Here is a 25554-nt window from a genome sequence, read left to right as displayed (position 1 = left end):
CTTGTGTGTGGATTTGGATTTAGCAACATCCAACCACCCTATGTGAAACTGACCTTCATTCATTCACACTACACTGGTGTGGTGACACCAACCACGGCCAGGCTTTAATTTCTATAGGTGGAAGGGATCCCAACCCTGGCAGCCAATGCTTCTAGAAAACTCTAAGCATCAAGATTTCCAAGTCACAGGGGGATAGAAATCAATGGTCCAAACAACATGAAGGCTTCCTGCAGGTCAGAGCTCCATCCTAGCTTGAGATAGAGAGACTCACCATTCCAAGCCTGTGGCCTGCACCTCAGTTGTCATGAGAGAAGTTTCTGTATGAACAGGGCACCAGTGCAGCACAAGTTCCCAGTAGTTGTGAACAAATCACGCTTCAAATTCAGATTTTTGTTCATAAGACATACTCTGGAATAATCATTTACTCTTGTATCCAGGTGTCTGCAAAGTTCTGCTATAATAAATAGATTGAAGATGAGGAAGCTAACTGTACCTCCCATCTCCATGTCTGAAGACTGCCTTTATCTGAACATCTATTCACCTGCCAGTGCCCAGGAGGGCTCTAACCTGCCTGTGAGTGTTGGCCTTTGTGAGAGGACACTTCTTCTGCAAGACTATTAGTGGTGAAAATAACAGCTTGGGGTGTCATGCAGAGTGGAACCTAATGAGAAGTTTCATGATCAGGTTCTAAATACCACTTACTCATGAAGGGTGACTCACCACTGGTACTGTGTGCTGCAGAGTCCTAACAGCTTCCAAATGTTAGAGGCCTTCCCTCTTTAATCAAACAAGAACTCATTGTACCAACAGGAGCCCAGAAGAGTACTTGAGGAAGCGAAGTGTTGAACTTTGAGATCACCCAATTTGTGGGTTATCTACTGTGCCAATGCTAGTATGTAATCTGTTTGACTGATATTAAAGTGAGACAACAAGGTTAAGCCACATTAGATGGGCAAGAGAGTAAGGGCACCAATACTCTAGGCTTGGAACCATTAATTCATCTTTGATTCCTGTAATGGGCATCAAGGCTAGTGGAACTTATGGCCCTCAGCCGGTGCCACATTCAGAAGGTCCTGAGGGAGTTCTTTGTATATTAGCAACTGCCCACAGCCTGAGCCAGGGATAGTATAATGGACACCAAGTTTGGGATTGGGGCTGGATGAGAATCAATGACAGCTGTCTTGACTTTCCCAGGTGATGGTGTGGATCCATGGTGGTGCACTGGTTGCAGGTATGGCTTCCATGTCTGATGGGTCCTTGCTGGCAGCCACTGAGGATGTGGTGGTGGTCGCTATCCAGTACCGCCTGGGTGTCCTGGGCTTCTTCAGGTGAGCATGAGATTAAGATGGGCAATGAATGCCAAGCAGAGCCCAGGCAGCCCTGTGACCATTGTCTCTGCCACTTCTCAGCACTGGAGACCAGCATGCCACTGGCAACTGGGGCTACCTGGACCAGGTGGCCGCCCTACGCTGGGTGCAACAGAACATCGCCCACTTTGGAGGCAACCCTGACCGTGTCACCATTTTTGGCGTGTCTGCAGGTGGCACAAGTGTGTCCTCACATGTCTTGTCCCCCATGTCCCAAGGACTGTTCCATGGTGCCATCATGGAGAGTGGGGTGGCCGTGCTGCCAGACCTCTTCTCCAGTTCCTCTGATGCAGTCTCCTCAGTAAGTGTCCTCAGCTATCCAGGTCCATACTCCCTGTCTTACCCCTCACCCTATCAGCTTCTAGTTTGCTGTGTTTTTTGGGACAAATAGGATCATGGAGGGAACTTGGGAACTTCTTGGAGACTGCTGTGGGTCAGGGGTAGAATCCCTACCTCTCAGCCTCACAGAGACTGAGTGTGGTCTTTGTTTAGCGGGGCTGCACCCAGATTCTCCCATGTCGACATAACCATGTAAACGGAGGTGGGGGGGTCCCTCCAGCTGAAGCCCCTGGAGTATCCCAAAAGTGTGAGCAATTTTATAACTGTAGCCATCTACACTCTATACCCAAAGAGATTTGGAGGAACTTGCATCAATCTGGGTCTGGGCAATCCTCCCATGCTACTTCAATGAGTTATATCACCCCTGCATGTTTTTTTTTTCCAGGTGGTGATCAACCTGTCTGCCTGTGAGCAGGTGGACTCAGAGGCTCTGATGCGCTGCCTGCGGGCCAAAAGTGAAGAGGAAATGCTGGCTATTACCAAGGTCAGGCTGAATGCTGTGGATGGGGTCCAGCAGAGCAATTAGCCCAGTGCTCCATAAGGGGGAAAAAGAGATAGGGTGCGAAGAATCACCCAGGCTTAATACTCAGAACCAATGACTCTGTTCTTATAGTTCTGGGCAGGAAATGAAGACTAAGGGAGTGTTGGATCTCTTTGGATGTGTGTGGGAGAGAATGCTGGGGAGAATTGGGATAGGGTGAAGGAACATGAAGACGTTAGAAAATATGCGGTATGTGATCTCAAATCCTGATCACTGTTTCCTTCTCAGACCTTCAAGACAACCCCTGGTGTGGTGGACGGGGCCTTCTTTCCCAGGCACCCCAACGAGCTGCTGACCTCTGCTGACTTCCACCCTGTCCCTAGCATCATTGGTGTCAACACTGATGAGTATGGTTGGGGACTTCCATGGGTAAGACCTAATTCTAACTCATTAGTTGTATTGGGAGCTCATGTTTTATGTTTGTGAGTGTCAGGGAGTATGTTGGTGGTTTGGAGCACCATACCTTCACAACCAGGCCATTCCAAATTTGAACTGTCTCTTCACCACTCAGTACATGGGAGTTACTGACAGCATAAAGGAAATAAATAGAAAGACCTTGCCAGCTGTTATGCAGAACACGGTAGGACGTATGGTAAGGATCGCCCCTCCACTAATGTCCTATCCCATGTCCCATCTCCCCACCAAGAGGCTGCCTCCTCCATGCCATGGCACTCTCTGCCTAGCCTGACTCTCTCTGATCCTCTTGGATAGAACTTGCCTGTTGAGTGTGCTGATCTGCTGATGGAAGAGTACATGGGGGAGACTGAGGACCCCCAAACCCTCCAAGCCCAGTTCCAAGAGATGATGGGGGACTTCATGTTTGTGATTCCTGCACTGCAAGTAGCACATTTTCAGCGTGAGTTCATCTGCACATCCTGACTGCACAGTGGGCAGCTCAGAGCTGCAAATCCCAGGACAGCTCTGTGCTGTTCAGGTCCCCATCCCTGTCTTTCTCAAGGCCCCAGGGCCAGATACTTGATGTCTCACAGGTCCGTAAATTCTCATGGCTACTGTAAGACACAAGTGTCATTGGCACTTTAAAGAAGTAACCTTAGATAGTCAGTGACTATTCCAAGACCACACAAATAGGAAATCCAATCCATAATTTAACAAATTTTCCCATTGGGTCACAAGAAAGATGGCAGTAACATACAAGTCTTGGCCTCAAACATCATCCTAGATGACAGGAAATGGAGCATTGACTCTGATGTCCACCTTTGGTGTTTGCAAGGTCTCTTCCTGCCCGAGGCTTCTCACTTTACAGTGGCGATTCCAGCCTGCTTCAACCTAGCTATCTTATCACCAAAGATAGGAAGGACAATTCCAAGTGAGGGATCACCGTATCATAATTTGTCTACACCTCCAGGTTCCCATGGTCCTGTCTACTTCTATGAGTTCCAACATCCTCATGGCTTTATGAAGGACCTCAGACCTCCATATGTGAGGGCCGACCATGGTGATGAGGTTGACTTTGTCTTCGGGTCTTCTTTGTATGGCAGCAACCGTGAGTCTTCTTCATTTCCATAAGCTAGAATGGGCCACGCTAGGATCCTGGTAGGATGACTCTCCTCGGGGTCTACAGAAGGAGCCTGAAGCACAGAGAGAGGACAAGATCAAGTGTGCAAAATCTTACCATTCAAAACCTGTAGGTGTTCAGAATCCAAGCCTTTCCCCAATCAGCCTGTGCTGCCACCACCTGTCTCTACCTGCAATAAGGTGTCAAACATGGGTACAGAGTACATGATTAGAAGTTTTGATTGTCTCTAAGTGATTCCCAGGGACTGAGGGTAGAAATGTCCTCTAGTCCAGGAATACACACAGATGTCTCAGGTAGAAGCTGGGATGGAAGGTTGTGCAATGAGAATACCTGATACTGGGTGGGACAGAGGAAAAGGATTGGGTCTCATATGGAGGATCAGACTATAGTTGAATGGAGGTGGAGAGCAGGACTAGGTACCCTGAAATGTTGTCCAAGATGTGGACCTTTGTTCTCCTCTGTGCAGCTGACTTTTCTGAGGAGGAGGAGCTCCTGAGCAGGAGGATGATGAAGTACTGGGCTAACTTTGCTCGGAATGGGTGAGATAAAACACCTAACCCTGCCTCTTCAAAATAGGGTCCATCCAGGAGTCCCCTTGTGGCATCCTCATGAGCACTCACAGTCCTTGATTACATGACAGATCTCCCTCAAACCCCAGGACTCACTGGCACACAGAGAGTGCATTACAAGTGCAAGTCACTTTCTATTGCCCTAGAGAACCAAAAGGAGCACAATTTTGTGGAAAGGTCAGCACTCACCTCTATGAGGTTGCTCTGAGTCATATAGAACAGACACTTGTGGGAGGGCCTTGTTTTCCTACATAAGAAGATTTCACCCTCTTTCTCCCCCCTTCTGATCTTCTGGGCTGCCAGGCAGGACCCCAATGAGGTCTAGGCTCACAAGCACTCAGAATGACCCTCACCCACCCTCCTGGGAGGGTGTGTCCACAGGAACCCCAACAGCGAGGACCTGCTCCACTGGCCCATGTTTGACCAGAAAGAGTACTACCTCCAGCTGGACCTCCATCCTGCCGTGGGCCAGGCCCTGAAGGCCTCTAGGCTGAAGTTCTGGACCAAGACCCTGCCCCAGAAGATCCAGGAGTTCAAGAGGGCTAAGGACAAGCACCTGGAGCTGTAGTGGTTATGTCAAGAGGAGTAGGCTTGAGTCTATGTAGGGCCAACATGAGGTCCTCACACAGACACAACAAATGCCCCCATGGCAATGAAACTGTAGGAGCCCAATGGTGTTAATTGTCCCCCATATCCCATGGGGCCTGGGCCCTTCCTTCATAGCTCTTCTCATCTCCTCAACCTCTGTCTGCTCCAAGTCCCCAGCCCCTCTTCAAATGAAAGTGTTCTGAGCATGTTACTCCCAGAAGTAGGTTAAAGTCCCAGATTGACCCTTCAGCAAACTATTTTTCTCTTCTAATAGTCAATAATTGCAAGTGTCTTTAACACACACACACACACACACACACACACACAGTGCACAAAGATCTTCGTTGTGGATTAATTTATATGCAATTAAATTCACCCATATGCACTCCTATAACATGTGTTAAAATGTTTCTTTCATCCCAAGAACTTCCTTCACATTTTTTTTTTACAGTTAATTAGTTCCTTTTACTCAGCTTTTTGTAAACACATGACTGTGTTTGTTTGTTTTATATTCCAGTAGACTGGGACTTGAACTCAGGGCTTTGCTCTCTCACTTGGCTTTCCTACTCAATGTTAGATCTCTTTCTCTTGAGCCACTCCTCACTTCTGGCTCAGTGCTGGTTAATTGGACATAAAAGTTTCATAAACTTTTCTCCTAGGCTGGCTTTGAACCTTGGTCTTCAGATCTTATCATCCTGAGATGCTAGGATTATAGGCAAGAGCCACTACTACCTGGCCCGATTGTTGTCAGTTGCCATGAAGGTTATATATAATTTGGAAAAAATAATAGCCCAGTGTAGCAGATTGTACTAACTGAATTATTTATGGCTTTTGTCACTGTGATGAATACCTTGAGAATTAGTGTTATTTTCTTCCTTTTATTGTGGAGTGCTTTCTATGAATGCCCATATCATTTTTTACCCACAAACAACTATCCACTAGGCACATCTCAGCATGACACATTCTGTGCTATTTTTAATCAGGTGGTTGAGGATACTTTCAAACTTAACTTTATGCAGTTCGTACTTTCATTCTATTGTAATCTGTTCTGTAGTTTTTCTTTTTCAATATTTTATTAGGGTAAGTTAATTATTCATAGGAGCTTAACTGATATTTGTAAATGTGCATATAATATAATCTGGTCAGGCTCGTTCTGCCTGGATTACTCTTTCTTAGCTCTCCTCCATCCCCCTCATTCCTTTATAACAGGTTTTATTGGGTTTTTCTTAAAATTTTATTTTATTGTCAAGATGATGTATAGTTGTACACACTGCCCTACTATGTAACTGTACCCTTTATGCACAACATCTTGTCAAAACAATTTGTGTTCAATTAACAAATAAATTAAATTTTTAAAAAAAGATGATGTATAGAGGGGTTACAGGTACATACCTAAGGTAGTAAGTTCATTTTTTGTCAAACTTGTTACCCCCTCTCTCATTTTCTCCCACTTTCCCTCCCCTAATTCTGAGTTTTTTGATTGTTTAATTGGAGATAAAGGTATTACCAACTTTCCTGCCTGGGCTGACTTTGAACCAGTACCCTCAGATCTCAGGACCCTGAGAAGTTAGGATTAGAGGTGTGAGCCACTGGCACCCAGCTTGTGTCTCTGATGCTTTCTCGGTGTCTCTCTTTGTCTCTCTGTGTCTGTGTCTGCCTCTCTTTCTCTCTCTCACTTTCTCTCTATATCTCTGTGCTGTCTCCCCCCCCCCTTTCTCTCTCTCCCCTGTCTCTGTCTCCTCCTCTTTGTCCAGATCACTAGGTATATGTAAGTTTTCATCAACCTCCTCACACGTACAGAAATGCTTTTCCTTCCATTCCATGTTTTTACTATTAGCATGGTTACTGTGGATGCCAGGGTCTCTGAATGATGGTGCAGGAAGTGACAGGCCATGTGGGGAGCTCCAGCCTTGCAGGGGTGCACCACAGACCCTGTATCAAGAAGAAGCATTGTGATTTTCAGTTGAAATAAAGGAACTTGTTGCTGGACCCTGAACTTCAAGGACCTACACTCTCAGCACCTCAGCTGAGGTGCTAATTAGATTAGCAGAATGAAGGTCAGAGAGAGCTCTTAAGTCTGAGTAGCCAAATGTCTTTATCCTGAAGTTCCAGACCAGTACCTGGATTTATCAACGCTCCACCCTTTCTTTCACCTCTTGTCTGGCTGTGGTGCTAGACCAGGACCTTGAGATAACACCCCTGCTCATTCCATCTCTTCTTCAGCTCTGAATCAGTTAGCATAATATCTATATGAAACTATTAGTTACTTACTGATCAGCCCCCATCAGAAGGCATAGACTGAGCCTATACCTGACACTCAGGAGACTGGGATTTGAGAATTGCAGTTTGAAGCCAGTCTGGGAAGGAAATCCATGAGATTATGATCTCCTCTTAAGCAGCAAAACCCGGCCATGGAGCTGCAGCTCCAGTGGAGTGCAGCACCAGCTTTGAGTGAAAAAGTTAAGGGATAGCTCTCAGGCCCTGAGTTCAGGCCCTAGTAGCAACACGCCTGCACAGGCCCATGCACGCACACGTACACACACAGACTCCAGGGGCAGAAGCATCACATTTGTTACTTTCTTATTAGACCCTACTGCATTAGATTAGCATTCTCACTAAACCAACACAAAAACCCTAGCCTGTAAGCAGGAGTGAATCTTTAAGCTTTGGCTAGAGTCTCTGCAACAAACCTGTGCTGATGGTGATCTACTTCTTTGTCTATTCTCCAAACTGTGAGTCTAACAAGAGCATCAGCCCAGGTCTGGGCAGAAAGGACTGGGTCCTGTTCTGGGGCACATTTCATTAGATTAGAGACTGTGAGTGCACATCAGACCTTGTGACTGGAAAGGAGGTCAGAGACTCTGTAGCCAAGACATGCCAGGGAAATGAGCCCTCCAGGAATGTCACCAACAAAGAAAGGCCGTGAGACCAGGCTGTAGGTTCTCAACAGTATTGTACACAAGACTGAAGACTCAAAGTTGGTTCTCACAGGCCATAAAGACCATGTGAGATTGGGCCTGGCACCGCTTCCTCTGGGAAGTCAGGCTGGGCTGCAGCTCCTGGTTCCTGCTGTCTCAGGGCATCCTAGCAAGATCTAAAGATTTCACACACTCCTGATTACAGACCTGGCTCCCAGATCACCACAGGCCCAGAGAGCCTTGTCTCCTCACAGTGCTGCAACCAGAAGGTTTCCTTTCAATGTTTTTCTAGTGGGTAAATGACTACCCTTGATCTCAGACACCAGGGTAACCACAACTGGGGCTATGTGAATAGGGGAATGGGTCCTTAAGAACACAGTATATTTGAATGGACACCCATTCATAAATAGGAAGGGGTCCATGCAGACCCTCAGCCCATGACTAAAGGATGAGGGAACTTGAAAGTGGATTCCATAATCTATGAGCAATGACCTCAAGGAGGAATTTCAAATTGAGCGTAGTCATAGCTCCCTGTCTCTGCTCCAGTGCTCCCCTTTGCCCCATGGAAGGTGGGGTCCATTGTCCATCTGTGGGATCCTGAGTCTGCCTCTCCTCAGAGCAGCCCTGAATTTCTCCATTACAACCTTCACCTCAGTAAAGTTCCCAGAATCTCAATGGCTGCAGAAACCACACAATACCTCTGGAGGAGGGCAAAGGAAAACTAGGAGAAGGAGAAGGGCTCACACCTAAAGTGCTGACCACTGACTTCCTGTGACCTCTGCCCTGTCAGTGCCACTTTCTTACAAGACCAATCTTGCCCAGTCTCTGCTATGTCCCTGCCTACTCCCTGTGAGGTGAAGCCTCCTGGTTGGGCGAGGTCTGGGTGAATTGTGCCTGCTGGTGAGTTGCAGTGTGCTGCATCGAGGCACAGAAACAGTCCTGTGACCAGCCATGCTGCCGGACAGACTTCCTGCCTGGCTGACCACAGTGGTCTGTGGGTTCCTGCTTCTCCCATTCCAGACCCAGGGTAAGATTCCTACAGAGGGTGGGGTGGGAGGACAGGGGCCAGGGTGAGATCTGTCAATTGTATAGAGAAGACTCTGCACTTGGGAAATGGGGCAGGTAGTGATGAGCGCTTAACTCTGAGAGCCCAAATGCCCTTATCCTGAAGTTCGAGACCAGTGACTGAATTTTCCAATACTCCAGCCTCCCCTTCTCCCCTTCTCTGGCTGTAACCCATTTGTCTAGCACTAGACCAGGACCTTGAAGTAACACCTTGATGCATTCTCTCCCTTCTTCCTTCTTCACCTGTGCCCCAGTTTGCATAATATCTATATCTCACTATTAGTTACTTTCTTATCAATCCCCAACAGAATGCATGGGTAAATCCATGAGCTATTGGTGTGTACCTAACACTCAGTAGACTGAGATCTGAGGATTGCAGTTTGAAGCCAGCCTGGACAGCACTGCCCATGAGATTCTAATCTCCAGTTAACCATCAAGAAGCCAGCAATGGGGCTGGGGGTATGGCCTAGTGGCAAGAGTGCCTGCCTCATATACATGAGGCCCTGGGTTTGATTCCCCAGCACCACATATACAGAAAATGGCCAGAAGGGGCGCTGTGGCTCAAGTGGCAGCATGCTAGCCTTGAGCAAAAAGAAGCCAGGGACAGTGCTCAGGCCCTGAGTCCAAGCCCCAGGACTGGCCAAAAAAAAAAAGAAGCCAGCAATGGAGCTACAGCTCCAGTGAAATGCGCTAGCCTTGAATAAAAAAGCTAAGGGACAGCTCCAAGGCCCTGAGTTGAAGTCACAGTACTAGCATGCACATGCACACTCACGCATGCGCTCGCGCACACACACACACACACACACACACACGCTCACAGGGCAGAACTATTACATTAGTAATTTTCTTTTTTCTTTCTTTTTTATTGTCAAAGTGAAGTACAGAGGGGTTACAGTTTCATACATAAGGCAGTGAGTACATTTCTTATCCAACTTGTTACCTCCTCCCTCATTTTCCCTGCCTCTCCCCTCCCCATTTCCTTCTCCCTCCCCCCACATTAGTTATTTTCTTATCAGCCCCTACCAGATTACACTAATATTCTCAAGAACCGACTGAAAAAACCCTAGCCTATAAGCAGAAGTGAATCTTTAAGCTTTGGCTGAAGCTCTGTAATAAACGTATACAGATGATGACCTGTCTCTTTGTTCTCTAAACTGTGAGTCTAACAAGAGCATCTGCTCGAGTCTGGGTGGAAGGGTCTGGGACCATGACCTGAGCCAGAGTTCATTAGATTGGAGACCTTCAGTGCACAGCAGACCTGGTTGCTGGACTGAATGTCAGAGAAACTTTAGCCAAGTCATGCCAGGAGAAATGACACTCCATGATGGCACCAAGAAAGAAAGCCTGTGGGGGCCAGGCTGTAGGTTCTCAACAGTGTTGTATACCAAAGTGAAGAATCAAAGCTGGCAGTAAAGATCGTGTGAGGTTGGCCTGTCATCTCCTCTGGAAGGCCAGGCTGGGCTGCAGCTCCTGGCCCCTGCTGTCTTACTGCATGCCAGCAGGGTTCTACACATTTCACAAACCCCCAGTTACAGACCTGGCTCCCAGATTAACCCAGGCCCAGAGAGCCCTGTCTCCTCACAGTGCTGCAACCAGCAAGTTCCTCTTAAATGTTTTTCCATGAGTTCTTATAAACACCACAGTAACAAGTAGTTTTAAAGGGACCAGCCATTCCTAAATATGAAGGCATCCATGTGGCCCCTCAGATCATGACTCTAAGGGGGGTGGGGGGGGGAGGAACCTTGAGGAGGAATAGGTAATGTATAGCAATGAGTTCAAGGAGGAATTTCAGAATGAGCACAGTCCAGCTCCTTGTCTCTGCTCCACAGGAGGTGGGATCATTGTCCATCTGTGGGATCCTGAGCCTGCTTCTCCTCAGAGCATCCCTGAATTTTTCCATTACAACCTTCACCTCAATGACAGTTCCCAGAATCTCAAGGGCTGCAGACATCACACAGCACCTCTGGAGGGGGGCAAAGGGAAAGTAGAATGGGAGGACTCACACCTAGAGTGCTGACCACTGACTTCCTGTGACCACTGTCCTGCCACTGTCTTGCAGGACCAATCTTTCCCAGCCTTTCCTATGTCCACTCCTACTCCCTGTGAGGTGCAAACTCCTGGCTGGGCAAGGTCTAGGTGAATTGTATCTGTTGGTGAGTTGCATCGAGGCACAGAAACAGTCCTGTGAGCCAGCCATGCCACTGGACCGACTTGCTGCTTGGCTGACCACAGTTGTCTGTGGGTTCCTACTTGTCCCATTCTGGGTTCAGTATGAGACTCCTGCATGGGGTAGCTTGGGGGAAGGCACCAGGCGGAGATCTGCCACATTGTGTGGAGAAGAGTTTGAGCTTGGGGAAGTGTGGGAGAAAGGGGCAGGTGGGGATGACAGATGATAATGTATGGAAATTGTACTATTCAAGACTCCACTAAATGCCAGGGTGGTGATCATATAGGTCAGAGAGGGTCAAGGATGCCTGCGGACAAGGAGGAGTGAGTCCCATATGAAAGAGTCTGAGGTGCACTGGCATGAACCAGGCAGAGTCAGGGATCCTGGACATTTCCTTCCTCTGTGTGTTGTTGCAGCTGTAGCTGGAACTGCTACTGAATCTGCACATGTAATTGTCATTCACACTATCCTCTGTCTCTGAGTGGGTCCCCTTCATCACCAGAGTAGCATCTTGGCATGGTCCAATAGGCCTCAGCAAAGGTTTCTGGTCAACGAAGAGCTATATATCACCAGATATCGTCAAGTCACATGCTACTGGATTTCCTTCACTTATGTATCAACTCTAGGCAAATGGTGGACTTTGCTTCTAGTGTAAAGGGGATGTACCCCGTGTCTGCTACACAGTCCCCAGGCCTTATCAGGAGCTCATGCCACCAGAGAATTATATGCAGAAATGTATGTGCAACTTTTGATCCCCTCACCCCAGATCAAGCTGGAATGGGCCCTGATGAACTCCCCTATCCTCTCTTATTTAATCAACCTTAAGGAGTTCCCCTTTCCTCACCCATGGGCCACTCTTATCAGATTCCCTTCCTTACCTGCTCTTGATCAGGATCTGGCTAGTGATTCCGAAACAGTGAGGCAAAGATAACAACTACTTATAACAGGAGTAGCTGATGTACAGATCACCCTATCCAGAAGACCCAGGTTTTAAATATCCTAATTAAAGGGTGACTTTTTGCCACTGCATGGCTCAGCTTCCTCATACCATTGCATGAGAAGCTTGAAGCAACCTCCAGGTAGCTGGTCTCTATTAGCAATGTTTATCCTTTACTGTATCATGAAGCATGAGTGGCTGGTGGTCACAGTGAGGTCCAGGGTCAGAGTTCCCATCTAGCCAAAACCTCTTGGATAGACACCATGAAGGTCGGAGCTATGTCTTTGGACTTTGGAAGATGTTGGGAAATTGCTGTCTATGGTGTCAATTTGAGGTTGCTCACTTGGCTGCAGCCATAACAAGGTAACATGAAACTTGCTGACTCACACACAGGTCCATGAGAGTGCTTAGGGACAGGAGAGTTATTTGTCTTATAGGAACAGATCACATTTGTGAATTTCTGCAACCTGAAGGTAATACTGAGGGAGAGAAGGTTCCAGTGGAGGTGAAAGTGGTATTAATGTCAAAAGCCAGAGATTGTGGGCCTGACTGGGTGTCTCAACACACCTGAAGGAGCAAGAATTTTGGGGCTACCAAATGTGAGCATACAAAAGGGTTCTCAGTTTTGTTTTGTGTTTTTGCCAGTCCTGGGGCTTGAACTCAGGCCCTGAGCACTGTCCCTGGCTTCTTTTTGCTCAAGGCTAGCACTCTACCAGTTGAGTCACAGCACCACTTCTGGCTTTTTGTGTTTATGTGGTAATGAGGAATTTAACCCAGAGCTTCATGCATGCTAGGCAAGAACTCTATCACTAAGCCACATTCCTAGCCCAGGGTTCTCAGTCTTAACTTAGGGGAAATAAACCCATTGTAGGCAACATCCACGTCAACAATTATCATGATTGTATGAGTCAGGTTGATGTGGACCATAAGATGATTTCCAATGGCCTCCTTCCTCCTCCATCCCCAACACAAGCAGACCAGTGATTTTATGATGTGATCACAGCTGTGTCACTCTCTCCTTGCAGCCCTCTTTTCTTCTTGGCATTTTTTTTTGGCCAGTCCTGGGGCCTGAACAGGGGGCCTGAGCACTGTCCCTGGCTTCTTTTTGCTCAAGGCTAGCACTCTACCACTTGAGCCACAGCGCCACCTCTAGCTTTTTCTACATATGTGGTATCGAGGAATCAAACCCAGGGCTTCATGTGCACGAGGTGAGTACTCTACCACTAGGCCATATTCTCAGCTCTTTTTCTTGGCATTTTTCATGCCTCCAGTGTGAGTTTCTTAAGGATTGGAAATGTTCCTTTCAGAGTCCTGCTAGTGCCTTGTAAAAATCTGTTAGGTTGTTGGAAATGATGCTTATTCTCCAAATACCTAAGACCCAAGCTGGAAGCTCCTACAGCTTAATGGTGGTATCAAGTCCCAAAGTACTTGAAAGAGCCTGCCTGATAAGATGGTCTGGGTCAGGTCTGTAAAAACAGTGGTGTTGGAGCACAGTCATCCAGGCAGAAAGTTTGTGAAGCCATTGAACTTTCCGATCAAAGGACCTTGACAGGCTGAGCTGTGGGGTAGCATAGAGGTAACAGGAGGCACAATGTGAGTGGCAGCTGATGGGGCAGACCCAACTCTGATGTGCATCTCTCCACCCACAGGCCAGGACCCAGCCAGCCCCATCAGGACCACACACACCGGGCAGGTGCGGGGCAGCCTCGTCCATGTGAAGGACACCAATGTGGGAGTCCACACCTTCCTGGGAATTCCCTTTGCCAAGCCACCTGTAGGACCGCTGCGCTTTTCCCCCCCGGAGCCCCCTGAACCTTGGAGTGGTGTGAGGGATGGCACCTCCTACCCAGCCATGTAAGTTCTTGTGGGGTGAGAATCTCTGGGATAGGCACACTGGCCCAGGCTGAGTGTTTCTCCCATGTAAACCCACAGTCCATTTCCTTCTGCACTGAGGAATTTCTCATGCTGATTCTTCCAGTGACTTTGCTGAGATTCAGTGGGTGAGAAACTTTGCCAGGCTCATTGCTCTGGCTTTGCATCAGAACGGTGTTAGCACCAGGTTCTAAAGCACAGAGATATACTTGTGTTAAGACCTGGATCATGCAAATTGTTCTCTGCCATCAGGGAGGATCCTTGGGAAGGGTTCATCTTGGCTCTATGGACCTGACAAAGCTCCTGGGCTAGCACCAGATGCTACAGATCCCCGAAGAGGGCAGCACTGGGGCACTTTGGAGAAGCCAAGCTCCACAATCACTGTGCCAAATCAAGGAGCCCTATACCACTGGCTGGGGAAGTGTCTATGTGCTTCCAGCTGGAGACGTGGTGGAAGGAATGTGGTTCCCTGGGGTCTGGATTTGGATTTATCAATGTCCAACTACCCTATGTGTAACTGACCTTCATTCATTCATACTCCACTTGTGTGGTGGCAGCAATCCTGGCAAGACTTTAATAGGCAGAGAGAAGGTATAAATTTCAACCCTTGCAGCCAATGCTTCTAGAATACTCTGTGAATCAGGATTTCCAGTTGTTAAGAGGAGAAAAATCTAATACCCCAAACAACATGAAAGTTTCCTGGGAGTCAGAGCTCCATCCTAGCTTGAGATGGACAGCCTCACCCATCCCAAATCTGTAGCCTGCACCTTGATTAACAGAAACATGAGAGAAGATTCTGTATATACAGGGCACCAGTGCTGCAGAGTTTCACAATGACTGGGAGGAAATTGAGACTTAAGATCAAATTCTGACCATGAGACAAATGCTGGAATAACTGTCTACTATTGTTCCCAGGTGTCTGCAAAATTCTGGTATAATGAATAAACTGAAGATGATGAATATATCTACAGCTCCCTTCTCCATTTCTGAAGATTGTCTGTATCTCAACATCTATTCGCCTGTCAATGCCCAGGAGGGCTCTAAGCTGCCTGTGAGTGTTGGCCACACTTCATCTGGGAGACTCTTAGTACTACCAAGAGCAGCCAGATGTCTTAGCCATTGTGGAGCTTAATGAGAAATTTCATTATCAAATACCAAAAACCATTTGCCAGGAAAGGTGACTCACCAGTCATAGGAGATGCAGGGACCTAACTGCTCCCATATGCTAGAGGCCTTGGTTCTTTAATCAAACAAGAACTCACTCTACCTACTTGAGCCCAGAAGACTCTCTTAAGAACCCTAGTGCTGAACTTTGAGATCACCCAAGTTGTGGGTTATCCATTGTGAAAATGCTAGTATGTTATCCTTTTGATTCATATTAAAGTAATACAACCAGGGAAATGTCCCTTTTCTTTCCACTTAAGATGGGCAAGAGAGTAAGGGCACCAATACTCCAGGCTTGGAGGCATAAATTCAGAAATGGATTCCTGGAGTGGACCTCAAGGATAGTGATTCTCTCACTCAGGGCAATGTTCAGGAGGTCCTGAGAAAATACTATGTTGGAAACTGCCCACAGCCAAAGCCATGAACAGTGTAACGGACACCAGAGATAGAATTTGGGCTGGATGCCAGATGAGAATTAATAAAAGCTGTCTTGACTTGCACAGGTGATGGTGTGGATCTATGGTGGTGCACAGGTTACAGGTATGGCTTCCTTGTATGACGGGTCCATGCTGGCAGCTACTGAGGATGTGGTGGTGGTCACTATCCAGTACCGCATAGGAGTCCTGGGCTTCTTCAGGTGAGCATGGGATTGAGATGGGCAATGAAGGCCAAGCAGAGCCAGGACAGCCCTGTGACCTTTGTCTCTGCAACTCCTCAGCACTGGAGACCAGCATGCCACTGGCAACTGGGGCTACCTGGACCAGGTGGCCGCCCTACGCTGGGTGCAACAGAACATCGCCCACTTTGGAGGCAACCCTGACCGTGTCACCATTTTTGGCCAGTCTTCAGGTGGCACAAGTGTGTCCTTACATGTCATGTCCCCCATGTCCCAAGGACTGTTCCATGGTGCCATCATGGAGAGTGGGGTGGCCCTGCTGCCACTCCTCATCTCCAGCTCCTCTGAAGGAGTCTCCTCAGTGAGTGTCCTCTGCTGCCCTGGTCCACACTCCCTGTCTTACCCCTCACCCTTACAGCCTCTGGTTCACTGGTTTTGCTGGGGACAAAAAGGACCACACAGGTAACTTGAGAACTTGTTTGCAAATTCCTGAGGGTCAAGGATAGAATCCATATCTCTTAGCTTCACAGAAGCTGAGTGTGGTCTGTGGCAAACAAGGCTACACCCAGATTCTCCCATGTGGACCTAAACATGTAAGCAGGGAGATGGATCCTCCAGCCAATGTCCCTGAGTATCATGAAAGTTGGAGCAATTTTACTCCTGCAACAATCCACACCTTATACTCTAAGCAATTTGGAGGAATTTGCATCAATCTGTTTCTGGGAAATCCTCTCTTGCTACCTCAAAGGTGAGGCAGCCCTTCCTGGTTGCTTTTCAGGTGGTGGCCAACCTGTCTGCATGTGAGCAGATGGACTCAGAGATGCTGGTGCGCTGCCTGCGAGCCAAGAGTGAAGAGGAAATGCTGGCTATTACTGAGGTCAGGCTGAACGGTGTGGGTGGGGGTCAGGCAGGGGGATCTGCCCATTAATCCCTGAGGGGAAAGTAGTACAGGGGATGAACCAACATTCCTAATACGCTGAACCAAAGACTGTTCTTGTTACCCTGGATACAAAATGAAAACTATGGGAGGATAACCAAAATGTTGGAACTCTTGGGATATGTGTGAGAGAGAATGTTGGGAAGAATGAGATAGGGTGAAAGTAACATGAGGACATTATAAAATAGGTGGTATGGATCTCAAATCATGACCATGGATCATGGGTTATCCTCCTCAGACCTTCAATATCATCCCTGGTGTGGTGGATGGGGCCTTCCTACCCAGGCACCCCAAGGAGCTGCTGGCTGCTGCTGACTTCCACCCTGTCCCTAGCATCATTGGTGTCAACAATAATGAGTATGGCTGGATCATCCCCATGGTGAGACTTAGTTCTAAGTCAGTTTAAGGACCTCATCTATTATATGTGTGAGAGGTAGGGCGTGCATGATGGGCCATGGCATGATACTTGCATGACTACACCATTTCAAACTTAAACTCTCTCCTCACCACTCAGGTATTGGGAATTGCTGACATCACAGAGGAAATAAATAGAACAACCTTACCAGCTGTTATGCAGAACACAATAGGACTCAGAGTAAGCATCTGAATGCCAGAACCAAAAGATATTTGTACGTAGAGTGCCCTCGCAGAAAATAGGATGGAATATGCGTGTGTTTGTGGAACAGTCACACCAGAGTTTGACTCTTTCCCTTCTATAGTAATGTCTCATCCCAGGTCCCATCTCCCTATGCAGAGGCTGCCTCCACAGTGCTATGACACTGACTGCCTAGCTTGACTCTCTCTGATCCTCTTGGCATAGGACTTGCCTGCTGAGTGTGCTGACCTGCTGATGGAAGAGTACATGGGGGACACTGAGGACCCCCAAACCCTTCAAGCCCAGTTCCGAGAGATGATGGGGGACTTCATAATCGTGATGCCTGCACTGCAAGTAGCACATTTTCAGCGTGAGTACATCTGTAGCTGAGGCCTGACTGCCCAGTGGGCAACTCAGAGCTGTGTATCTCAGGGCAGCTCTGTGATGTCCAAGTCCCCACCCTTATCTTTCTCAAGGCCCCAGGGCCAGATACTTGATATCCCACAGGTCAGTAAATTCTCATAGCTACTGTTAGACACAGACATCACTGGCATGTCAAAGAAGAGAAAATTAGACAGTCAGTGACTAGTCCAAGACCACATAGATAGGAAATCCACTCCGTGCTTTAACTGAATCTTTTCCCATTGGGGTACTAGGAAGATGGAGGTAGTATACAATTTGTGGCCAAAGAGCTCATCCTGGAAATTAGAGAATGGAGCATTGACTGTGAAGTCAACCTTTGGTGTTTTCAAGTTCTCTTCCTGCCCAAGGCTTCACTTCACAGTGGAGATTCCAGTCAGCTTCAACCTAGCTATCTTTTTTTTTTTTTTATTGACAAGGTGATGTACAAAGGCGGTACAGTTACATAATAAGATAGTGAGTACATTTCTTGTCATATTTGTTACACCCTCCCTCATTTTTCTTTCCCTTTCCTAGTTCAGGTAAGCATATGTACAATATCCAGTGTACCAAGATCATATACAGTATCCATGTGGGGTACACCAAAGGAAATACACCTGAACATTAAACGTAACAACAAGAATAAAGTCCTCCAGTGTCTTCTTGGAGTTGTTTTTGCTTATCTTCATCTTATATAATCATGTGTACATAGCTGTTGAGCTATTGTGATCCACTGTTAGGTCTATCCTAGACCTTTTTATGTTTGTTTACTGGTTGTTTGGTTTTAGATACATAATGTAAAGTCGCTGACCCAAACATGTGGAAATACCATTTAAAAAGAAGTTTGTTATTTTGCAGACCTGTGTCGGGATCTGAACGATCCCCTTCTCCCCGATCTCACGGGGAGAATGGATAACCCCAAAATCTATGAAAAGAGCACTCGGCCTTGCCCTCCGCCGGAGGAAGGCCAAAGGCGTGCTCTTATTGGCTTGTGCTAAGTGGAGGAAAGGTTGCTGAAGCCTCCCCTCCCCCCAGTCCCCTCACATGTTACCAAGATTAGGGGCGAGAAGGAAAGCATCAGGGACACGCCGCGGTGGTGGAAAGCGTCTCAAAGACTTTAATATGGGAAGGCACTTATATAGAAGTAATGGCGGGAAAGAAAGGGGGCTGGCCAAAGGGCCAATCATAGGCTAGGGACCACGTTCATCAAGTGACATCACGAAACTTCCTTTTGTGGGCGGGACAACCCCATCATGGTGGCACACACGTGTTCACCTCCCAAGGGGTGGAGGCCAGAAGGTGGGAGGGACTTCCATTGTCCCAAGGCTGGTGGAAGGGCAGCCTTCCCCCAAGGCCATAATAATCCCCAACAGACCTGGTCTCTACTGTTTCTCCCCCCTCCCTAACAATCATATATCATGCACCTTTGTTCTCTGTGTTCTAGGCTTGTCTCGCTCAACATTATTTGTTCAAGTTCTGACCATTTCCCTGCAAATACCATTATTTTATCATTTCTAATCGCTATGTAGTATTCCATTGTGTATAGGTACCACATTTTTTGGATCCATTCATCTGTAGTGGGGCATCTGGGTTGTTTCCATATTTTGTTTTGTTTTGTTTTTGTTGCCAGTTCTGGGGCTTGGACTCAGGGCCTGAGCACTGTCCCTGGCTTCTTTTTGCTCAAGTCTAGCACCCTACCACTTGAGCCACAGCGCCACTTTTGGCTTTTTTCTATATATGTGGTGCTGAGGAATCGAACCCAGGGCTTCATGTATATGAGGCAAGCACTTTACCACTAGGCCATATTCCCAGCCCTGTTTCCATATTTTGGCTACTGTGAATTGTGCAGCGATAAACATGGATGCTCAGATGTCTTTATGGTATCCTGGGACCTGTTGTTCAGGATAGATGCCTAGGAGTGGTATGGCTGGGTCATAGGGTATGTCTGTGTTGAGCTTTTTGAGGAACCTCCATACTGTTCTCCAAAGTGTCAACCTAGCTATCTTATTACAAAGGACGAGGAAGGACTAATCCAAGTGAGATGTCACCATGGCACAATTTGTCTACACCTGCAGGTTCCCATGCTCCTGTCTACTTCTATGAGTTCCAACATCCTCCCGGCTTCATGAAGGACCTCAGGCCTCTGTATGTGAATGCTGACCATGGTGATGAGGTTGCCTTTGTCTTTGGATCTTCTTTGTGTGGCAGTAGCCGTGAGTCTTCTTCATTTCCATAAGCTAGAATGGGCCTCACTAGGATCCTGATAGGGTGACTCTCCTCATGGTCTACATAAGGAACCTGAAGCACACAGAGAGGATAAGACAGAGTGCACAAAATCTTAGCCTTCTAAAAGCTGCAGGTGTTTCAATCCAAACCTTTTCCCAAGCCGTCTGTGCTGCCACGACCTGTCCTTACCTGCAGTACAGTGTCACACTTGAATACAAAGTGGAAGCTTAAAAGTTATGATTGTCCCTATATTATCACCCGGCATTGGGGACGGAAATGTCTTCTAGTCCAAGACTACACACAGGTGTATTCAGCTAAAGGCTGGAGTGAGTAATGGAAGGCTGTGCAATGAGAGTGCCTGATACTGGGTGGGACAGAGAAAAAGGATCGGGCCTGGTATGGAGGACCAGACTACAGTTAAATGGAGGGCAAAGAGCCGGAGTAGGCACCCTGAAATGTTGTGCAAGACATGGACCCTTGTTCTCCTCCATGCAGCTCACTTTTCTGAGGAGGAGGAGCTCCTGAGCAGGAGGATGATGAAGTACTGGGCCAACTTTGCTCGGAATGGGTGAGATAAAACACCTAACCCTGCCTCCCATGAATGGAATCCACCTAGGGATCCCCTTGTGGCATCCTCATAGGCATGAACAATCCTTAATTATATGACAGCTCTCCCCCAAACCCCAGAGCTCACTCACAGACAGAGATTCAATGGCAGTTGCAAGTCACTCTCTCTTGCCCCAGAGACCTGAAAAGTGAGATACAGTTTTGTAGAAAGTTCAGTGCTCATCTCTGAGAAGTGGCTCTGACCCATATTGAACAGACACTAGTGGGAAAACCTTGTTTTCCTATATCAGAAAGTTTCCTCTTATTCCCCCTATCCCTGATCTTTTGGGCTGCCTAGAATGACCCTAATGAGGTGACTGGGTCCAGGCTCACAAGGATTCAGAATGACCCCCATCTACCCTCCTGGGAGGGTGTGTCCACAGGAACCCTAACAGCGAGGACCTGCTCCACTGGCCCATGTCTGACCAGAACGAGTATTACCTCCAGCTGGACCTCCATCCTGCCGTGGACCAGGCCCTGAAGGCCTCCAGGCTGAAGTTCTGGACCCAAACCAGAAGATCCAGGAGCTCAAGGGGTCTGAGGAGAAGCACCTGGAGCTGTAGTGATCTATGTGAGAAGGAATGGGTTTGAGTGCAGGTTGGGCCAACATGAGGTGCCCACACATTTACCATGAAAAAGGAATTAACTTGATCATTCACTTAGCCAATCATCCTCTCTTTATCCAGCCACTCAGCTAGCTGATATTTATGAACAACTCCCTGCATGATGTCCATGACCAACTTCCCTGAGCACTCTCTTGTCAGACACACTCAATAAATGCCTGCATGCAATGAAGCTGGATCAGTCCCAATGTTTCTTACTGTCCCCCATACAACACTGGACCTGTGCCCCTTCCTTCCTTGCTCATCTCATCTCACCAACCTGTGTCTGCTCCAAGTCCCAACCTCTGTTCAAATGAAGAGGATGTTCTGAGCATGTTACCCCTAGCAGGGGGTCAAAATCCCAGGTTGACCCTACAGCAAGCCCCACTTTTTTTCTGTACCTTCTAAGTAGCCAACAATTAAGCTAGTTTCATTTCTAAGCATCTCTAACACACACACACACACACACACACACACACACACACATGCACAAAGTACTTTGTTATGTATTAATTTATATGAAATTAAGTTCACCCATTCAACTGTATAGTTTGGTAGATCTGAACATATATATGAGACATACATCCAATCCCATATCATATGTTAGAATTTTTCTTTCATCCCAAGAACTTCCTTTACCTTCCTTATAGTTAATTACTTCCTTTGACTCAGTTTTTTGCAAACATCAGATTGTGTTTGTTTGTTTTTTCTCTCAGTACTGGGACTTGAACTCAGGGCTTTGCCTGCTCATTTGGCTTTTTCTACTCAATTCTGGATCTCTATAAGTTGTGCCAACCTCCACTCTGGCTTTCTGCCGGTTAATTGCATATGAGTCTTACAAACTTTTCTACCCGGGCTGGGTTTCAACCTTGATCTTCAAATCTCAGCATCCTGAGTTTCTAGAATTATAGGTAAGAGACACTATTGCCTGGCTTCATTGTTTTTATGAGAGAGAGAGAGAGAGAGAGAGAGAGAGAGAGAGAGAGAGACAGAGACAGAGACAGAGACAGAGACAGAGAGACAGAGACAGAGACAGAGACACATACATACATAATACATATTTGGTAAAAAAAAATAACCTACTATAGCATATCATACTAAATGAGTTATTTGTGGCTTGCAGTTATTACAATTAATACTTTGAGAATCAAGTGTCCTTCCTTCTTTTACTTAGGGGTGTTTCTATGAATGCACACACCTCTTTTTGTCTACCCACAGTGGATGAAAATCTGAGTGTAACACATTCTCTACTATTTTTAGCTTTTTGGTTTTTTTTGTCACTGATGTGGCTTGAACTTATGGTCTAGGCACTATCCCTGAGCTTTTGTGCTCAAAGCTAGTGCTCTCCCACTTTGAGCCACAGCTCCACCTTTATCTTTGCAATTTTTAATCAAGTTGTTTAGGACACTTTCCACCCTAGTTTTTTGGGGGTTTGTTTTTTGGTTTTTGGCCAGTCCTAGAGCTTAGACTCAGGGCCTGAGCACTATCCCTGGCTTCTTTTTGCTCAAGGCTAGCACTCTGCCACTTGAGCCATAGCACCACTTCTGGCCATTTTCTATGTATGTGGTGCTGGGGAATCGAACCCAGGGCTTCATGTATACGAGGCAAGCACCCTTGCCACTAGGCCATATTCCCAGCCCTCCACCCTAATTTCATGTATACACATGCTTTCATTTGTACTGTATTCTATTGTGGATCTTTTATTGCTTAATTGGAGATAAACGTGTCCACAAATGGCTTTGACCAGGATCCTCAGATCTCAGTCTCCTGAGAGGTTAGGATTATAGGAGTGAGCCACTGGCACTCAGCTTGTATCTTTGATGCTTTCTCTCTGTCTCCCTTTGCTTGTATCTGTGTCTGTGCCTGCCTGCCTCTCTCTCTCTCCTCTCTCTCTTCTTCTCTGTCTTTGTCTCTCTCTCTCCTTGTCTCTCTCTCCCCTCTGTCTTTGTCTCTGTCTGTCTTTTGCTCTCTCTGTCTCTGTGTCTCTGTCTCTCTCAGTCTCTCTCTCAGGTCTATCAAGAAGTCTTTATGGACTTCACACTCTCCAAAATTTACCTCCTTACTTACCTTTTACTCCTTTCACATACTTTCTTTTGATTGTACCTTCACTCCACCTTGACCTTTCTCATTTTAGGCCTTGAACTCTCCTTTGCCTTCCCAATGTTGCCATCCCTCCTTTAACATCTATGTGGCTTACAGTCCTCAGGCCCTCTACTCTGCCTACCGAGTCCTCCATAAATGTTGGAGACCTGACAACTATTCCTAAACAACGCCTGCCACAGTGGGAGCCATTAACTTTTCTGCCAAGCACTGCCCCCCTACTGGATTCCTCTCCGCACAGAGAGAACCACCGGCCTAACCAGCCTTCTCACTCCTCTGAGTCTACTAGACTGGACAAACCAACTCAGATCCACTCACCTTTGTGTCGCATAAACACCAGGCGCTAAAGATAGCAAAGTGGAAACAACGTCACCAGTCAACCTCTTCACCCCAAACAAATAACATCTAACCCGTTACCTCCTGGGGTGGGTTTAGCAGCAGAAGCACCATCAAACTGGCCCCCACCTCATCAAATATTGGTAACCTAAAACACCATATCCTTTACATCTCATTTTACAAGGTGACTTCCTACAATGGCTGTAAAATCTTTGCTATCACAGGGTATAATTTTACAACATGGAGGGTCCTCCTCCTCAGAGGATAACTGACCTGGCAGTAGGAGCCTATAAGGATATCTATCACATGTTGGCATACATAGTGACAAAAACATTAACCACAACTCCAAGAACGACAGGAACATAGGCAGGCTATCCTTGACAACTACACCACCATTGAATACCCACTCTTATTCCACCACCAAGGGTGCAAGGAGGTTAAAAACATACGCTGCTTTAACCTAACTGATAGTGTCTATGCCAAAAAGGAGCAAGTGAAACATCTCAGGAAACTTGTGGAAAATGTCCAACAGAACAAGGGGGGATGGGATATATTCAGGTGTCTTACTCCCTGGCCCATGCCTATCTTGGGTCCATTAACTGGAGATTTTTACTAATTGTACCTTGCCTATTCAAATGCGTGCAGAACATCCTTGTGGGAAAGATGAGACTTTTCACCGATCAATCTGTCAATCAAATGCTCTTAGGAGGGTACCCAGCTGAGTGTCCCCCATTGGCTACTTTGCCCCATTCTCAGCAGGAGGCAGCTCTAGAAAAAAAACGACTTTAGCCCATTCCTGATGAGATGCACCCATTCAAGTATTAAACCGAAGAGTGGGGAACTAGCCCAATAGCCTCCTCTCTCATAGCTTAGCATGCTCTTTCCTTAGGCAACACAAGGCCCATTTAGTAAATGACTAGCCTCTACCACCCTTAACCTTGAGATAGCACTCCTTTGGAGTAGTTTTAGCCATATAAGGCAGCAAGATACCCTAAAACCTCACAGGCCATTTAGGTCACCTGAGATGGCACTCCTTTGGGGCAGATATAACCATATAAGGCAGCAAAAATTTCTCAAACCTCAGAGATTACAAAGGTCACCTAATACAATAGCCAGCACATCTTCTCACTTCTCCTCTCTTGAGAGAAGGAGTTTTGCTGGTCCCTTTGCTGGCAATAAACCTTTCCTTTGTTCTTTATGCCTGGATGTCTGCGTGGTTTTCTGGAGTCTAATTTAACTGTAACACCTGGCTCTGCCTCGTCTTTGTTCAGTTCACTAGGTATATGTAAGTTTTCATTAGCCTCTTCAAATATATAGAAATGCTTCTAAAATTCTTTCATTCCATGGTTCTGTTGGATTCCAGGGTCTGGGAATGATTGTATAGGAAGTGGCAGGCACATGGAGGCCTCCATTCTTGCAGTGGTTCAGGACAGCCACAGAATTAAGAAGAAACATTTTGAATTTCAGTTACAATTAAGGAACTTGCTCCTGGACCCTGAACTTCAAGGACCTACCCAGCCCCCTGGCCCAGGTGTTAATTAGATTAGGAGAATGAAGGTGAGAGCACGCTATTGAGTCTGAGTTGACAACTGTCAACTCAGGTTCCAGACCAGTGCCTGGATTTACCAACTCCAGCCTCCCCTTCCCCCCTTCTCCAGCAGCTACCCATTTGGCTGGCATCAGGTCAGGAACCTGAACTAATGTTATATGGGAATTCAGTCACAAGAAAGAGTGAAGACACATCTTGAGAGGTAAAATTGGGAGTCCTTACTAGAAAGCTGGCAAATGCAGGTGGACTCCTGTCTCAAAGACCTGCAGCCCAGAATGTAGCTTGGATAAAGTTTTGAAAGACAAAAACCATGTTTGCAGTAGAGAACCAAGCCCAACAGAAGCAAACCATATAGGGCCTTACTTGGGGGCAAGCAAAGCTTTACAGATAGGGAAGCAGTCAGGTATGGGCAAATCAAACCATCTAGGGAAATAAGGGTGAGCATTCTCTGTAGCAAAGCTTTCCTGGGGCTAACAGTGTGACATCTGCAATTCAAAGAGTGGCCTAAGTCATCTCTAGGTTTT

General features: G+C 46.9%; 1 protein-coding gene and 1 pseudogene across 4 annotated transcripts in view; both read left to right on the top strand.

Moving 5' to 3' along the window:
• The window catches only part of LOC125358318 (acylcarnitine hydrolase-like), a 108041-nt gene that overhangs the window by 17318 nt on the left and 65169 nt on the right, over positions 1-25554 (top strand). Inside the window, exons 3-12 of one of the 4 annotated variants that reach the window (XM_048355395.1) lie at positions 438-573; positions 1195-1328; positions 1410-1668; positions 2092-2190; positions 2476-2616; positions 2759-2839; positions 2959-3103; positions 3614-3751; positions 4251-4323; positions 4735-4941. The exons of the other annotated variants lie outside the window; for them this stretch is intronic. Coding sequence (XP_048211352.1) covers positions 438-573; positions 1195-1328; positions 1410-1668; positions 2092-2190; positions 2476-2616; positions 2759-2839; positions 2959-3103; positions 3614-3751; positions 4251-4323; positions 4735-4921 — 1393 coding nt within the window. The 3' untranslated portion in view covers positions 4922-4941. Of the gene's footprint in view, positions 1-437; positions 574-1194; positions 1329-1409; positions 1669-2091; positions 2191-2475; positions 2617-2758; positions 2840-2958; positions 3104-3613; positions 3752-4250; positions 4324-4734; positions 4942-25554 lie in introns of those variants that run through there. 4 annotated transcript variants of the gene reach the window in all.
• On the top strand, positions 11120-21032 carry LOC125358323 (annotated as a pseudogene).

The sequence above is a fragment of the Perognathus longimembris genome, chromosome 10 (genome assembly GCF_023159225.1).
Source record: "Perognathus longimembris pacificus isolate PPM17 chromosome 10, ASM2315922v1, whole genome shotgun sequence".
Taxonomy (NCBI): domain Eukaryota; kingdom Metazoa; phylum Chordata; class Mammalia; order Rodentia; family Heteromyidae; genus Perognathus; species Perognathus longimembris.
Note: the sequence above shows the minus strand (reverse complement) of the source record. Positions and strands in the feature narration are given on the sequence as shown.